We start from the raw sequence: 18,469 nt of genomic DNA on the forward strand, positions 1-18,469 counted from the left end.
CAATTTCTTTCTAAACCCTTTTGTAGAGCTCAAAAAAACAAATAATTTAGTATATTAAAGCATTGTTGCATGCCTAACGGTTACGGAAAAATCGCAAAATAATGTAAATTTAAAATTACCATGTTATTCTTATGGAGAATAAATATAGTGTTTGTAGCTTGCTTGTGTATGGACATATATTAATGAAATTTTGAAATTTTGTTTACTTCATACTGAACTATTAATATTTCAATAAAAACCCCCTATTTTCTTCCCTGTAGCAGCAAACCTAAGTACTCATTAATATTAATGATGTTTAAATAGGAAATAAATCTGACAATTTTAAGGGAACAATTTAGTGGAATTCCAGCTGTGTATATGGAAATTCGCTTAGTCTGCAGGTTAGCTGCGGCGGGGGTATTTTTTTATTCTGACGACACATCAAGTGGATCCTTTTGTTTGCCTGATGATGGCGGGGATCAGTAAATAAGCGCCGAAACATATGTAGCAATTTCGACACTACATGTTAAGGATTGTCTGACGAGGTATCTATATAATTAATACGCTACATGAAATTTTGTCGGTTGAACTCCTCCGCCATTTCTTAACCGATTTTATCCATTGACGTCTCATTGGAAAGAGCGTATCGCGTAGATTTGCAAACTGGCCTTACATTTTTTTAAAGTCCCTTGGGCTCTGCCCCAGTGGCTTTGAAAGTTCCCATGTTATCCTTATGGATAACTTAATTGTTTACATTTTGTTCAGCTGTATAATTTAATTGCTGTTATTTATTTTTCAATTCAATGAAACACATTGAGTACATTTATTTACTATTTGAGTTTGTGTAAACATAACCCCCAAGACGGATCGTGTTAGTATGGTTTTATCTTAAATTTGTGTATTTATCTTTGTTTTGTGTTGCTATGACGGATCGTGTTAGCATGATTGTAACTTAAATTTGTGCATTTATCGTTGTTTTGTGTAGCTTCAATTTGTTTATTTGTTGTTCCGACGCGACGACAACGAAACATACAGGAGGTGTAATCGTGATAACGACCGCAGCTACAGAACAGTGGCGCGTAATAGGCTTAACTCATCACAGTCAGCACCTGACCCTGGACAACCTCAAATATTAGGTTACAAATGCGCTCTAACACTACCCCAAAACGACTTTTCGTTCTCAATTGGCCCTTTATCAATGACCTGTGTTTCCTGTACAGCGAGGCACTTTGAGAAGGAGAAAACCGGCCGGAATGCTTTAAGTTTATCAACAACGAAGATGAACATGGTCTGAGTTACACACCGGTAATCTTTGAGTTGACTATTTTAAACTCATTTTAAATATGACTGTTATTCGTTTTAAAATAACTCCTGTAATACTTTGCAATTGCTCGAATTCGAGCAACATGTACACTAGTGTTTAACTATTATATGAAAAAACAAGGTTTTAACAAAGAATGAGGGGTGAAAAAATTTTTTCTAACATTATATCTTTTTGAGCACGGTGTAACTACATCATATACTTCCACGGATCTCAGTAATCCTATCCATGACTTCCCGTCCGTCTATACATTTCCTGTCCCACGGTGGTGTAACGTTCAGCTGCCGATGCATCAATCTTGGAGAGAGACAGAAGACAATCTGCAAGCTGTGAACTTTTTGACATCTGCACATCAAGTCCACGTGGACTGTCTTAACCAATCAGAGAAGATTAACCAACGATCACACCCTCTGATTGGCTGTCTCTATAGGCGGACAGGGGGACGTCTATTCCACCAAAAACCCAGAGAGGGCAGTCTCCAGGAAGTCTTCGGTCGGGTCACCGCGTTCGGGAGTCGAAGTTTTCGGTCGCGAGTGATTCGCGAAGTGAAGTGTTATTTTAACCATGGCCTGTTGCCTTTAAAGGCAGATTAAAATTTATTTTGTGAAGTGTCCAGTGCATCAACCCATAAAGTATGTCAATTTTAAAATTATTTAAACTAAAAATGTAAGTCCTGCTCTCTTACTCAGGGATAAATAATTTAAGGCTTTAAAAGTTAGATTTTCAAACTTTGATTAAATTCTATTCAATTCACTTTGTTGAATTTGAACGATAATTAATATTTTATTATTTTTGTTTTACATTTTTAATTTTATTAAACTCCAATTACCAATTTATTTGTTAGGATAAGGTATAATTTACCTTATTAATTTGACTATTCACTGTGCTGGTTCATTTCCCCTTGTTTAACTGTATTCGACCTATATATTATCATTGTATTTTGTTTGGTTGAGTTTTTCTTCTCCTCTTTTAAATAAATTGTAAATTATTTTAGTAACTCTAGTTTTATTCACAGTCCCGGCCCTCACGCAATAGCCAAGCAAGTGTTTTAACTTCTTCTATTTACTATTTATACAAATTAACATCAATGAGTTACAACGGATATCTCTGAAACTATGCGTTTTTCAGGGATAATGTACGGAACCATTTTGTTGCAAATTTAATAAGCTTTAACTTTTATCATAAAACAATGTAAGCTAAGACGTACCATTTTCAAGTTATGAGCAAAAAACCGCAAATTGGGGCATTTACCCCTCCCACCACCCCCCACCCAGAGCGACAGGGTGATTTTATTCTAACCTATCGTATATTCATTAGGGGACCTTCCCTGACATATTCCTGAAAGAATTGGGAATACATAGGTTTGTTCCTCTATTTTGGACTTATTTGCTTGAACTATGTAGGTATAAAAACGCAAGAATTATGGCACATTATGAGCAAGAAAGAGATTATGGCAAGAAAAAAATCAATTTCTCAGTTATTCTTTGTCGAAACTAAGCTTATGAGATACCGTTGAAATCTGCATTTACTAGACTACTTTATATCACCTGCGAATAGGCCTATATGGTAAAATTAACGGTTTTCATGGAATTTGGCATAGAATATTTTTAAAGCCGCAATTTTTAAACGGCTAATTCAAGCGTTTTTATTCCTTTTTTGCACAAACATAGTGGTCAATAAGATAAAGAAATTTACAGAATTTCAACGATGTAGCTCAAACAGTTAAGGAGTTATGAATGTTTTTTGTAAAAATCACATACAGTCAGATAGACGGAAAACGGAATGAGATAGGACACATGTTGTGTTACATTTTTTGTTTTTTTTTTTTTTTTACATGCTGAATAACGTGACAAAGTTTGTTCTTATGGTTGCAAGACATCCTGTATAAACAAGATGGTAAATGTTGATCGATTTTTTGATGATTTAATGGTGAATGATTCGCCTATTGGGTCTGATGATGATTGTGTCCAATCAAATTTGATCCCCATTACCATATTTTAAATATATTTACCGTTTTTTTTTTTTTTTTAACAGTATAATTGTAAATATATATGTTTCAAGTTTCAAGTGTTATTAGACGTATTAGTAGGAACGAATGTATGAAATTGCATGATAATGTTTAGTAAATTAGTATTCACCGATTCTACTTTTTTTTAATCTTACTAATACTATAAATGTGATAGATTGTGTGTTTGTTTGTTTGTTTGAAGTTATATCACGCTTTAACTACTGGACGGACTGGGCTGAAATTTTGCATGATTATAGCTAACATACCTGATTAACATATAGGCATATTCTTATCTCAAAAATCCTTTCGGGCTCTGCCCCATTAGCTCTATGGTTCCCCATGTTAACCTTATGAGTATTCATATTTAAAGGGAATAAAATGATTTAGTCAGCTGTTTCAACTTAAAAAGTTGGTTCTATGATATGCAAAAGCATCTATCTATCTTTAATTTAATACGCAAGCAGGTTTTTTGTGACATTTACTCCTCCAAAACTACTGAACCGATTGACATGTTTTTGGTGTCATTGGAAAGATCGTAACGTGAAGTTGTGCAGGAAACTTTTTTTTTAGGGAAATAATTAGAGAGTGAGGCCCTGAGGCCCTTTAAAGTTTCATATCTATTCATAAGATTAACATGGGAAACAAACATTGTTATAAAACTCCAGCTGTTGTCAGAAATTAAAAGTGAAGAGAAAAACATATGTTAATTATACAAAATTAATTGTAAATGATGCAGGTTTACCAATAACGAAGATAAACATGGACAACCTTATGCGGCTATAAGTCAGGAAATGTTTGTAGAATAACACTAAAAAACAATATCAGCATATGAAATATGATAACATATTTACAGGAAATGTTGACTATATCGAAATGTTATATACATCGTGAGTATTTCCATGAGTTACACACCGGTAATTCTTGGGTTTACTCTTTTAAACTCATTGCAATTATGACTGTTATTCATTTGAAATAATTTCTGTAATACTTTGCAATTGCTCGAATTCGAGCAACACGTAGGTACACTAGTAAAGTACTTATTTAATACGCAAGCAGGATTTTTGTGACAATTACTCCTCCGAAACTACTGAACCCCTTGACATGTTTTTAGTCTCATTGGAAAGATCGTAACGTGAAGTTGTGCAGGAAACTTTCTTTCTAGGGAAATAATTAGAGAGTGAGGCCCTGGGGCCCTTTAAACTTTCGTATTTCTCCATAAGATTAACATGGGAAACAAAAAATGTTATGAAACTTAAAAGTTCTGACTGTTGTCAGAAATTAAAAGTGTTGAGAAGAACACATGTTAATTGTAAACAGTCAATAAGTTTGATAATTTAACAGTTTGCTACAAACATTTACTGACTTGGTTGAAATGAAATATTTACTATTTGGATTTGGGTTGGCGTAAATATTACAATGGAAAAAAGCGAGAGAGCCTGGATAATTTGATATACTAAAAAGAAAACTGAATTAACACTGTACTGCATTTCTTAGTAATCATTTAAAGAGCCGATTTGCAAACTATGGAAACATAGGAAAGTTATAAAACACCACCAAGGAGAAGAAATAGAAATAATGTTTTTTTTTTAGCATTTATAATCGTTATTATGGACAGCCTAATGCGGCTATGAGTAAGGATATTTGTAGAAAACACTAAAAAACATCAGCTTTTGAAAAATGATAAGATATTTACAAGAAATGTTGATTATATCGATCTGTTAGGGTACATCTTGAGTATTTCCATAATCTTTGAGACAAATCTTTTTAAGTCATCAGAAATTATGACTGTTATTCGTTTTAAAATAACGCCTGTAATACTTAGCAATTGCTCGAATTCGAGCAACAGGTACACTATTTAAAAGTTATAAGATTTACCAACAAGGTGCAGCACTAATACTTTGCTTGCATTTATGGAAACAGCTAATTTGAACTAAAAAAAAAACTATGATATGCAATGAGAATTGTCAAAGTAGGATTGTTTACAGTTACTTTTACGTTTTTAATTTCATGAATCATTTGTGATATTTTGCAAATCTTTAACAATTTATTTTTCTCTATTGTTCAAAAACCAAACCCAGCATACCCAGTTGTTGTAGTGAAGCGGTACATTATAACTATGGAAGATGTGTAATACTATAGTATACCGTAAATTTAAAGAAGCAAATGTTATCAAATCGTGTCCTCCCCCATTGCAAACGCAAAGCTTGAGTATAACTGCAATAAGCATTTTATAATTATATGCTGATCCCGTACGAAGGATGGGTACTCTGCTAGTATTTCATATTTTTCAATGCTAGTCAATTGACACAGAATATTGCAGTTTCTGATTTAATTAAGGGTATCATAAAACTACTCATTCAGTAACCATTTAAACAAAAGGACAAATTGAGGAGGAGATACAACTAAACTAAGACTAGTCGTAGGTACAGCTTGACGTAGTTACAACTAGACATTGGTACAACTAGATGTAGGTACAATTTGTCACATCCGAACAAGCTGGTAGATACATCTTGACGAGTGTGCCACCGTCAAGTTGTTCCTACATCTAGTTACTAGTTGTATCTACATCTAGTTATACCTCTTAAAAATCTACAGGTACAACTTGTCGGGTACGCCACTGTCAAGTTGTACCTATGTTAAGTTGTATCAACGTGACGTTGGTCTAGTTGTCTCTTGGTTGATGAGGTACAACTAGATGCTGGTACAACGAGACACGGTCCCGATCTATTTATACAAGAAGGGGTCATCTTATTTTAATGATGAGCAAAAATTCACAGGTTCCCCCAGTAAAGAAACCACTGATTTTTTTAAATGGAAACAAATTTTCAAGAAATTAAGATTAAATTGAATTATTTTAAAAATCATGGTTTTAAGGTGCTCCAATTGTCCATGTTTATAGAATATTTTAAGTGATAATTTTTTTGTCTCTACACACCCTCTTCACTGTGACCATAACCAATATCAAATAGTAAGAAAATGGCCAAAGTGTACAGTGTTTTTGATGGCGATGTCTTAAAATATGAAGTAATCATCCCAATAATAAAAACAGTACTTACTTGTAAAATCTGTTTGACATTGAATCTGTAGAGTAGAAACATGTTTTCTGTTTGGCCGAGTGTTTTACCATTGAGAATCACCTTTGCTATTGTGTCTAGACCCTCAAACTCCAAATACACACTTACTTTCTTCAAAATATTCATATCAACTAAAGCAAAAGAAATAATACAAACACCTTAAATAATAATAAGAATAAGAATAAAATAAAAACTGGTTGCACTATCAAACAATTTTCCATGAGAGTGATAGACAAAAATTAAATTCTATATAGTACTACTGTTTAAGTTCCATCATCTTATCTGTCTAGACTTTTCAATAGTGATGAGGGCCGCCCAACTAAATACCTAGTAGAGGGTAGGGTACTTATAAATGGGTATTCACCCCAGGCCTGGGTAAATACCCAAAAGTGTGGGTATTTATGATTTTTAATACTTAAAAAAGTCAATGTTTACAGATTTTCTGTAGGACCATTGACTATACACGGACTATACGTTGACTATACATCATTATATCAATATCGGTTTTTGTAAATAGTTTTGAAATAAAATTAAAATAATTTATTTTTTTATCTGTATTAGAATGATTTATATCAGGGAGGTTTTATATTTGGTTTATTACACATGTTATCAATTATTTATTAGGTTAGTTTTTAACTATGTATGGTTATAATTAACTCATACACTAAAAGTTGGTCAATTTAAAAGCTTGATGTACTTTTATCACGGGCTAAAATAGCCTATTGCATTTTTTTTATTTTATCTCTGAACGGATTTCAATTGTTGACCTTACAAACATATGTCCTTGGTATTGATTAATTATTGTGAGGTAAAATAAGATAGGCTAACAAACAAAGTCAGTAGAGTATCAATACTATATTTAACAAAATACAATTAATATTAGGGCAAAACTAAAGTTTTAAATAATACAATATTAATAGCACCGGTCCACGTTCATGACTCCAGGCTCTATAGTGTTAGCAAAACGGGAGTGCCGATGGAGACCTGTGGGGATGCGTGCGTTTGAAGGGACTTGACCTGGTCTCCATCGGCACTCCCGTTTTGCTAACAATGTAGTAAATTAATGTTTCAAATTGTTTGCAGACATAAAGCAGTGTACGAAAGCACAAAGAAGTAAACTGTGACGAAAGTAAGATTGCATAGTAACCAATGACCGACGTTACAATAAAACGTTAAATTGGTTACCTTAGTTCTTTATCACTGAATAGGCCTAACAAAATTAAACGTTAACAACATATTATTAATACCGTACCATTAATGGTAATACTTGTTCAATACAATTATTAAATGATTGATAATACATTTCAATAAGAATTAACTCCCAATTTTTTTGCCCCACTTGTCTCTTTGGGCCTCTTTGCTCGCCGGTTTCCGCTTGCCATTTCCCGCTCACCGGTTCGCGGGCCCCCTCAGCTCCCGGGCCCCCCCGCATTGAGGGCCCTTCTGTTATGCCACTGGTTATAACATCACAAAACCAATAGTTAACTAAGATAAAACTTAAACTGTACCATGGAAATTGAACAACACTCACCATCAAAATTGGTGGTGTACATCCAATCATCTTTAGAAACCCATCGGTAATCTTCATCATTAAATCGATAAAACAAATCTTTAGGTAAAATTCCACTTCTGAGCAAATCTGTGAAGATTCCTCCTGGGATTTTTGCCTCGACTTTGATGCCTTCAATGACAAAAAAATTAAAATACAAGAAATATCTTACTAAAACAATAAAGCTGGATATAAAGCTGTAGGCTATGTGGGATTTCAGTTCTGCAATCTAATTTATGGAAAATGTCTAAACAAAGAGAATAAATATGAATAATATTGGCTACAGAGTATGTAAGTTTGCTGTACCAAAATATACAGGGTGTCCAGCTTAGACTAGAACAAACTTTACCAGATTATTTGGGAGTTCAAAACAAGCAAAAAATGCAATACAACATTTTGTGTCCTATCTCCGTTTAGTGTCTGTCTGTCTGTGTGTGCTTTTTACAAAAACATTCATAGTCATAACTTGTTAACGGTTGAAATTCAGCAAATATGTTTATCGTTCTGCCCACTACCTTTTGAGTAAAATATGAATAAAAATATATAGCCGTTTCAAAATGGCGGTTATTTTTTAAAATTGTTTTTAAGATATTAAGCTTTGAAAACAAAATAATAGGCGCCATTTTGAAACGGTTATAAATTTTGTATTCATATTTTACACAAAGGTAGTGGGCAAAGCGATAAACCTATTAATTTGCTGAATTTCAACAAGTTATGAATGTTTTTGTAAAAAGCACATACAGACAGACAGACAGACGGAAAAGGTTTGAGATAGGACACATGTTGTATTGAATTTTTTGCTTGTTTTGACATCCCGAATAATCTGGTAAAGTTTGTCCTAGTCAAAGCTGGACACCCTGTATATGAAAGTAATGTAGCCTAACAATGCATAACTTAAGACTCATACATACCCTATCCAGTTTTTTTCTGTTATTTTATAAACATACACAGTTGAAAGTTTAGAAGGATTAAAATAAACTTGTGTGTGTTGATATTTGCATTTCAAATTGACCTCACGCCCATTACACTATAAATATTTTCAGCTTAATGTTATAGAAGTATATAACATAAGTGTTACAAAATTTATATATTTAATACGCTGCTTGGAAAGTTTGTTCCCTTTCAGGTTTTTTGTTTTAAGACTTACACATATTATACAGGGTTATTACCAATGCTGATGTTCCTGATTTTGATTATATTACTGGGTAAATTTATTTTAAGACTATTTAGTTGGTAACATTGGAAAGGAAAACACATCAAGTTTCATTTACATTGGTTTGGGTGCATATCAGCTGTTTGTCAAGTCAATTGTTGTAAATGTGTATTGGCTGAATTTGAAGGCAGGAAAGGTTTATGTCTGCTGGATTATCAAATTAACAAATCGATTATTAATAGTGTGCAATGGACAGAACCAGGTTTAATGAGGATCCTCCTAATGACCACTCTATTGGCAAGTGGTAAGTTACTTGAATTTAAAGATAAATGGTTGCATTTGAATGTTACTTGTAGTATGGCTCAACTTAACAATGTGCTGCCTGAGAGATGGATCGGGCGCGGTGGTCTGAATATTGACACATTCATCAAAGATTTAATGCATTAGTACACACCACCATTACCAGATAGCATACCTGAGATCAAGCAACAGATTATCAATGCTATCGAAATAATAGATCAAGACACACTTTTCAAAGTATGGTAAGGGCTTGACTACATTATGGATATCTGTTGTATCACAAGGGGTTCCCATATTGAACATTCACATTTCTGTGTATGTGTGTCGAAACTAGTTGAGTTTTTCATAACATATAACCATTTTATTTCTTTGTATAACAAATAAAACTATATTTTATGTATGCTTGATATCATGAACATCATTTGTAATAACCCTGTACAGTATATTTAAACATGCCTCTGAGTGTACATATTTCCAAACTGACTTTAGATTTTGGATTCAGGTCATAAAACTCTAAAGAAAACACAAAAAAACACTTTGTTTACTTTTGTTTGTTTACATAATTAAAAAATTTGATAAGCTGTAAGAAGTGAATTAAGCTTAGAGTCGGGACCACGTAAGTTTGCAGTTGGTGGCAGCCAATCACAAGACAAGGCTAGTGCAACGTTGCCACATCGCACTAATAAAATATACTGAGCAATATTTTCAAATCAGCTGGTATTATTAGATTTGGCAACACCGCACGGTTCTCATTGGTTCATTCAAACCCATATGGTAAATAGGCTCCTCCCTCAACTGCAAACTTATGTGGTCCCTACTCTAGTTATCTATCTATATATATAAAATCCAATGTATGTTTGTTTGTTTGTCCTTTATGGACTCCGAAACCGCTAGACAGATTGTAATGAGACTTTCAGGCATTATTAAGCATTATTCAAGGATGGTTTGTGTGAAGTTTGGTGCAGATCCGTCAAAAGGGCTCTGCCCCAGTGGTTCTGGAGTTTCCCATGTTAACCTTTTGATTACTCATATTTAAATGGAATTTAAGAATCTTAACAGCTGGTTCAACTAAACAATTTGATTCTGTGATGTCCAATAGCATTAAAAAGTTAATAGGTTTACCAACAGGGTGCAGCACTATTATTGTTTTGAAATTTATGACAACAGCTAATTTGCAACCAAAAGGTGAGTGAGCGTAGGGAACAAGCTTTAACCTGGAGGCAAGTTAGCGTAGCGAACGAGCTAACCTGAAGGCAAGTGAGTAGCGAACGAGCTCCAACCTAAAGGTGAGTGAGTGTAGTGAACGAACTTCAACCAGGACGTGATTGAGCCATGCAAACAAGCTCATCTTAAAAATGAACGAGCATTTGACATAAAACCACATTAGGACAGGACGACGTCTGTCGGGCCAGCTAGTACTATTATAAAAAAGAGGTGGTGTCTGTCTGTGTATTTGTATGAGCTAAACTAAAAAACTACTGAACCGAATAGACTCAAATTGGACAAAAATAAAGCTACCACTCTGAGGATACACAAACTATTCCCCATTCAATAGAAAACATATAGAACATAGACAAGTCAAAATATCATAAATTTCAAAAACTCAAAAAGTTACTCGTATAGCCGCTATTTAGTTTTTTCACAAAAACATTTTAAATTCAAGAACGGCTCTCTAAGTTATAAAAATATCCCCACCACAGCTAACCTGCAGACTAAGCGAATTTCCATTTGCCTGATTGGATTCATTTGAAAATGTCCCCTTAAAAATATCACATTTATTCCCTATTTAAATAGCATTAGTTTAACGAGTACTTAGGTTTGCTGCAACAGGGAGGGTAAAAGTGTTTTTTTTTATTTACAAGAAAAACAAAGTTTTATTTAACGTTTACTACAAATACCCAGTCTTTTCTTTGTTATCAGGCCCGGACTGAGACCACTTGGGGCCGTCAGCTACATGCTGTGAAGGGGCCCTCTACCGAGGGATTATTTTTTATTAGGTTCTTGTAAACGAGTTTTATTCTTACTATTTTGGCATTTATAAGAAGGAAGAAATTCAGCTAGGTATTTATAAAATATTAGGGTATTTACTTGGCCTATTATTTATTATTAAAATCAACAATCAATTTACATTATTTTTGCTGCAGCGTCTGCTGGTCGCATACGGCTCCTGCACTCCCCGTCTGCGGCGGTGTGCGCCGTAACAACACGGCACTCCTTGCGGTGGGCGCCGGAACTTTCCTTTGACAGTCTATATTTATTCTATTTGTCTATGGCACTGTCTTCAAGCTGAACATTTACTCACAAACGCATACACACATAGGCCAAAAAACGTGTAACGCAAGAATACTAGGTTCCATCCTATATAAACCATCAATATATAACTAGATAGGCTAAACATACTCCCTAGATATTTTCTCATCCTTATGGATCAGCTGAGGACAATTTTGCTGTTAGTTCTCTCCAGTGTACTGTAGAGGTCGTGTTTTGTAACAATTTGTTTCTTGTATTATATCGGTACGGTCGGACCAAGCAAGGAGTTAGACCATCGGTGGTCAGATTAGGGAGGTTCTTCTACTATTGTATATTGAAGCGTTACTATGTGGCTAATAACACACAAAGAAAGTTCCAAAATCAAGAATCAAGAATCTTTATTGCCTTTGGTCCATACATATACAGACATTGGCATGGTCAATAAATTAAATAAATAAATACATTACATTCTAACAATAATTACTGAACTTTGTACTTTGTACTTACAAATGCTAAATTAACAGTAACGGTACATAGAGGTGGTGAACAATAATAACAATAACATGAATTAAATCTTAAAATCAATAGTTACAGGACATGATAAAAAATCTTCTATTTTATAAACAGGATTGGCAATAAGCCACTCAGATATTTTAATTTTAAATTGTTTCATAGTCACAAATCGGGCAGTGTCAGGCAGTTTATTGAAAAATCTCACGTAGTTAATTTTAAAGCAGTTTCCTGTTTTTGCTAAGCGGTGCTGGGGAAGGTCAAATTTGTTTTTCCTCTTGTTTTGTGGCTATGGAATGTTTTTCTATTATTGAAATCTGTAATATGTAGTTTGGTATAAATGAGAATGTGGTAAATGTAAAGATTAATAACAGTCATTACTTTGAGTTTTATAAAAAGTGGTATGCAATGTTCAGTGTCACCTGTTCTAAAAATTGTTCTAATGATATTTTTCTGTGTTTTAAGTATGTCATACACAAAACCTGAATGGCCCCAAAGAGCAATGCCATTGAAAGATGGGACTGACAAAAAGCATAGTAAGCCAGATATTCAAAACTCACAAAATCCCTAAAGCTTCCACATGAGATAAGAAACTCTTGAAATTTTTCTGTTCACATACTCAACATGAGACTTCCAATTCAATTTGTTGTCAATAAAAAATCCCAGCAATTTAACATTTTGATCATCTTCAACATGAGCCAAACTAAGCAACAAGCTTTGGGTTTTCTCCCTGTTACATAGCAACTTATTTGAAGAGAACCAATTTTGAGCTGTGTTGAAGACACTACTTATTTGTTCCTCAAGACACATTAAGTTCCTGTGTGAAGATAGTAAGGTTGTGTCATCTGCATATATGACAACCTTAGAGGCAACGTTAAATGGAAGGTCATTAATAAAAACAGTGAATAAAAATGGCCCAAGAACAGAACCTTGCGGAACACCGGTATTGTTGGTTAGTATTGAAGACTGACGACTGACATCCATTTGCAGAAACATATTGGGTTCAATTGGAAAGATATGATTGCAGCAACTGAAGGGAGTTTGTTTAAAATGTTTTTATGATGGACGCAATCAAAAGCCTTGCTTAAATCACAAAGCTTAAGAGAGGCTGACTCTTTATTTTCAAAAGACACTAGCACTTCATTAACCAGACTAGAAATGTTGTAGATTTTTTTGCCCTAAAACCATGTTGACAATCACTGAGAAGACCATTTAATTCAAAGTGTTTGGCAAGTTGAGAATGAATAAGAGATTCAAAGACTTTTGAAAATATTGTTACAATGGATACTGGGCGATAATTCTGAGGTAGAGACCTGTCACCTTTTTTGTACACAGGTACTACTTTTGAAATGTTCAATAAATCAGGAAAATATTCATGAACTAAACATTGATATAAGACAAACGTCAACGGTTCGTAAATATAATTAATCGATGCTTTGAGTAAGTAAGTAATTAGAAATCCAATAAAAATCCGTACTCCTGGAATTTGAAATTTTAGAAACAGTTGTAATTACCTCCTCCGCTGTTATTGCTGCCCAATGAAACACAGGTGCATTTTGTCGTGATGACTTAACTAGATTTTGTGCCAAGGTGTTAGTATCAGGTATGTTCTTTTGTATGTCAGAGACTGACTCAACAAAAAAGTTATTTAACTGATTTGGATTGAGTGTAATTTTTCTTGTAGATGTGGTGGGTAGAGTTTCTTTAGATATTACCTCCCAAGCAGCCTTACATTTGTTCTTTGAATTTTCAATAAAATCAGAATATGCTTGTCTCTTTGCTTTCTTTATCTTAGCTTTGTACTGTCTTTTAAAAAACAAATAAGAATTATATGCTGCCTCAGTCTGGCCCAATTTGTCCCTTTCCATGCTCCTGTAAACATTTTAATAGCCTAACATTAAATCTTTAGCCTTTTTAAGTTCATCATTAAACCAATTAATTTTCTTTTTAACAACTAATTCCTTACGTTCTACTAAAGCTGAACACTAATACCAAATATGTACATATCTATTGAAAAAATTGTCAAACAAAGTTTTAACGTCTATTATTTTATTCAAATACAACCCAACCATGTCCCAGGTTTCACACTCAAGCAATTTATTGAAAAGTGTGATCTGCTTTTCATTTTGCTTGCGCACCAGCTCTGTGACTGGTACACAATTGTTATTCAAATTATTTATGACCTTAAAATTTAAAACTAGCGGTTCATGATCAGAAAGGCAGTCCTTAAGTAACTGTACATCAAACAAAAGCTTCTGAAAAATTTACGAGAATATTGTCAAGACAAGAGTTTTTTCGAGTTGGCTGTTTATTAGTTGCAACTAAATTTGGGACCTCATGACGTTGTTGAAAGTTACTGTTGTAGGGTCGCAGTCTTTTAAAAGATTAATATTAAAATCACCACAAACAATAATTTTATTTGCAAATTTGTGTAATTTCTTCACAGCCCTGTCAAAATTATCTATATATTAATTTGAAACTGTTTTTCTTTGTCACAGCTATTTTGAGAGAACGGCTGGGCGTAGAAACTCGGTAGAGGCGTCTAAAGAAAGGTCTTGGTCTGTAGATAAGCCATCAAAAGAGAAACATAGTGAATTCCCTTGGGGCTCTGCCCCCGTGGCCTTTAAATTCCCATCCCATGTTATTCTTATGGAGGAAAACGGGGTTTTTGTCACAGCTATTTTGAGAGAACGGTTGGGCGTAGAAACTTGGTAGGGGTCTCTAAAGAAAGGTCTTGATCTGTAGATGAGTCATCAAAAGAGGAAAGAGGTAAATTCCCTTGGGGCTCTGCCCCAGAAGCCTTTAAAGTTGCCTCTTCAGATTTGTTTACATTATGACCATATGCATAATTCTACACTACTTTTTAATGCAACAGCTGTTAATATTTAAATTGTGATTTATTGAATTTGTCAAAATGAAGTACAGTATTTGCAATGGATTTTTCTGATTTTAAAATTGATTTTCTTCTGCATCGTGTCATGTTTTGCAATATAATGTTCTATTACCAAATCAGCGGGGAGCGAGCTGGCGTAGTGGTTAGAGCGCGGGACTTCAGTCCCTGAGGTCCCGGGTTCGATCCCCGCCAAGTCACCAATGGATTTTATCTAAGTGATAATGCCGCAACCCCTAGGTCTAGCCTGAAGTAATGTGAAAAACAATCCCAGGCTCGTGCCTAGCGTCCTTAGGACAAAAAAAAAAAAAAAAAAAAAAAAAAAAATTACCAAATCAGTGAAAAATCCTAATATCACAGTAACGTTTAAAATTATTTCTTATGGAGTTAACTTATATTTGTTGTATTAATAGTCAAAGCTTATATCTATTGTATGGGTTGGTTTCTGCCGTTTTTACCACTTCTTGGAGATTGTACGTAGGTGATATTCTTTGGCATATTGCATCTGTAGACGAAACTTGGGTTGGTGTAATTATTACAATGGAAAAGAGCAAGAAATCCTGGACAATTTGATATAGGCTAAAAATAAAACTGAATTAACACTGTGCTACATTTCTTGAACAATCATTGAAATAACCGATTTGCAAACAATGGAAACATAGAAAAAGTCATAGAACACAACCAAGTAGAAGAAATAGAAATAATGTTTTTTTACACTAAAAATATAAAAAAAATACCCCCGTCACAGCAAACCTGCATACTAAGCGAATTTCCATTTACCCGGCTTGATTTCTACTAAAATATTCCCTATAAATTTTCAGATTTGTTTCCTATTTAAATAACATTAATTTTAGTGAGTACTGTAGTTAGGTTTGCTGCTACGGGGAAGATGTTGAGGTGTGTTTTATCAATTGAAATATTGATAGCTTAGTATGAAATAAACCAAATTGCCAAATTTGATTAAAATATATCCATAAACAAGCAAACTAGAACAGTTTATTTATTCTCCATAAGAATAACATGGGAGTTTTAAATTTACAATTTTTTTATTTTTCTCCGTAGTCAATGAACATTCAAAAACACTTCAATATACTAAATTATTTGTTTTTTTAAGCTCTTCAAAATGGTCTAGAGAGAAATTTAGAAATTTAAAGTTTTTAGGGTCAAAAATGAGAAAAACCCATTTTTACCCCGTAAAACCCCCCATAAACCCCTGATCCCATGGTCCGATTATGCTGGTTCGCGAACTCATTCGAATAAATGTAGGTTTACACGTTTGTACCAAATTTCATCAAAATCGGATCAATTTTATTTTAATTTAATTTTATTTAAATTTAATTTAATTTTTTTTTAGATTGGATCAATCTCGAGTTATCGCGCTAACGGACACATATATAAATATATATATATATATGAATTTGAACGGATAGTGTTTTTGGCCTCTGGGGACCTCAAAACGAAAAAGTAAATCGGTCCCGGGTCTAGGTCTTACCATGAGACCTACGGTAATAGCTTATTCCCTATATGGGGATTTATATAATAATAAGGATATTTATTATAATAATAAATTATCATTCAACTATTCCCTATATGGGAAATTCGCTAAAACATACTTATACCAGATTTCAAAACCGGACAACCTATTTGTTGGTCTGAGGTGAGGAAGGGCAATATAGGCTATGCTGGAAGTCATTAAAAGACTAGGAAGAAATATTTGGCAAATAGAAGGAGGAGGACAAGTGTTTAAGAACCACGCAGATCAACTCCGCAAAAGGACACAGTTATAGATGTGTAGCTAATCTCAGGGGGGAAATGTCATGGTCTAATAGCCATATGGCAATGTTTACTTTTGTAATGTTTTTGTTTTAGTTATCTTGTTGTGCTATTTCTGTAATAATAAAAGTTTTGAATTAATTCCTTTAGTTTAATCTCGGTAAATCACATACAAAACACTTCAATATACTACTAAATTATTGGTATTTTTAAGATCAGAAAAATTGTCTAGAGAGTAGTTGGGAAACGTTATGTTTTGAGAGTCAAAAATGAAAAAACACTATTTTTACCCCATAAAACCCCGTTCCCATGGTCCAATCATGCTGGTTTACAAACTCGTTTGAATAAACGTAGATTTACACGTTTGTACCAAATTTCTTAGAGATTGGATCGTTTTTGCTAGAGTTATCGTGCTGACAGACACACACACACACACACTCACATATATATATATATGAATTTGAACGGATGGTGTGTACACTTAGGCCTATGTGTTGGCCTTTGTTTAGACTATGGACCAAAGAACGTAGGCCTAGTTTTAATCACAGTGAAGTACATACACACACTCACACAACATATTTATCAATAGTAGCACTCCATTCCACCAAATAAAGTCAAACCGACCGTTACCAATATTTAACACCGACGACAACATAACATAACCTCAAGACTGGTGTTTGTTGACAGACGACAGACGAAAACTATACCGGCTCTACAAGTGAATTTCGTACAGCTGTTGACTAGTTTAGTTTATAGTTTGCCGCTTGAGCGCATAGGCCTCGGCCGAGAAAATCGTGATTTGGCCCAAAGAATTGATTATTTGTTGTTCGACCACCGAATAGCTCGCTAGAAGCCTCTGACGCGAATACGATCCACGAAGTAACACGATCCCATCCGTTCAGGTTAGCTTCATTGTGTTCAGACTTTTTCTCCTACGCTTATTTTATTTTCGTTTAGAACATACGTACACTCCTTTGCCACTCATTCTCGCTTACTTAAATTAGATTTTAAAAATTTAAATTTAATAGCTTAGAATTCATCGACTTGAGAGTAGACTCCCCAGTTCCTGCCGGTCAGTGACTAGCGGTGGATATAGTACTGTATTTTCAACTACAAAATTACTACTAACCCGTTCGTTTAACAAAAAATTAACATACATATTAACAAAAATTAACGACAAGTTAACAAAAATTATTACGTATACTTGTCGTTTTAATTAATTCACCGTTTTTATATGTGTTTTGTGTTGTGGACATCTTACGCACCTCTTCAGGGAAGTTTAGTGTAAACAGTTCTTATATGGATCCGACGATGGCGCTCGCGCCGAAATGTACATAATCCACTAGAACAATACTTGGACCACAAGGCGACAAACAGGTATTTTAACCTTTTATTTATTTGTTAATACCCCCGCCGCAGCAAACCTGCCGACTAAGCGAATTTCCATTTGTCTGAATTTATTTTCAGTTAAATATATTTTAATAACATAAGGTTTAACGAGTACCTAGGTTTGCTGCTACAAGGAAACTAATAAAGTGTTTTTTTGAGTAAAATATTGATAGCTTAGTACAAAATAAATAAATTTGCCAAGTTTGATCAAAATATATCCATAAACAAGCAAACTACAACATTTGACAATATTCTCCATGAGAATAACATGGG

At 34.0% G+C, this 18,469-nt stretch overlaps 1 protein-coding gene across 5 annotated transcripts in view; it reads right to left on the reverse strand.

Moving 5' to 3' along the window:
- Positions 1 to 18,469, reverse strand: part of LOC128983669 (beta-mannosidase) — a 254,706-nt gene that overhangs the window by 213,600 nt on the left and 22,637 nt on the right. For all 5 annotated transcript variants that reach the window (XM_054403053.1, XM_054403052.1, XM_054403051.1 and 2 more), the window contains 2 exons: positions 7,914 to 8,063; positions 6,365 to 6,513 (listed from right to left, as the gene is read on the reverse strand). In XM_054403053.1, coding sequence (XP_054259028.1) covers positions 6,365 to 6,513; positions 7,914 to 8,063 — 299 coding nt within the window. The remainder of the gene's footprint in view (positions 1 to 6,364; positions 6,514 to 7,913; positions 8,064 to 18,469) is intronic.

This window comes from Macrosteles quadrilineatus, unplaced genomic scaffold, assembly GCF_028750875.1.
Source record: "Macrosteles quadrilineatus isolate MER2022 unplaced genomic scaffold, UCM_ALF_1.0 Scaffold_1__1_contigs__length_201487025, whole genome shotgun sequence".
Classification (NCBI taxonomy): Eukaryota; Metazoa; Arthropoda; class Insecta; order Hemiptera; family Cicadellidae; genus Macrosteles; species Macrosteles quadrilineatus.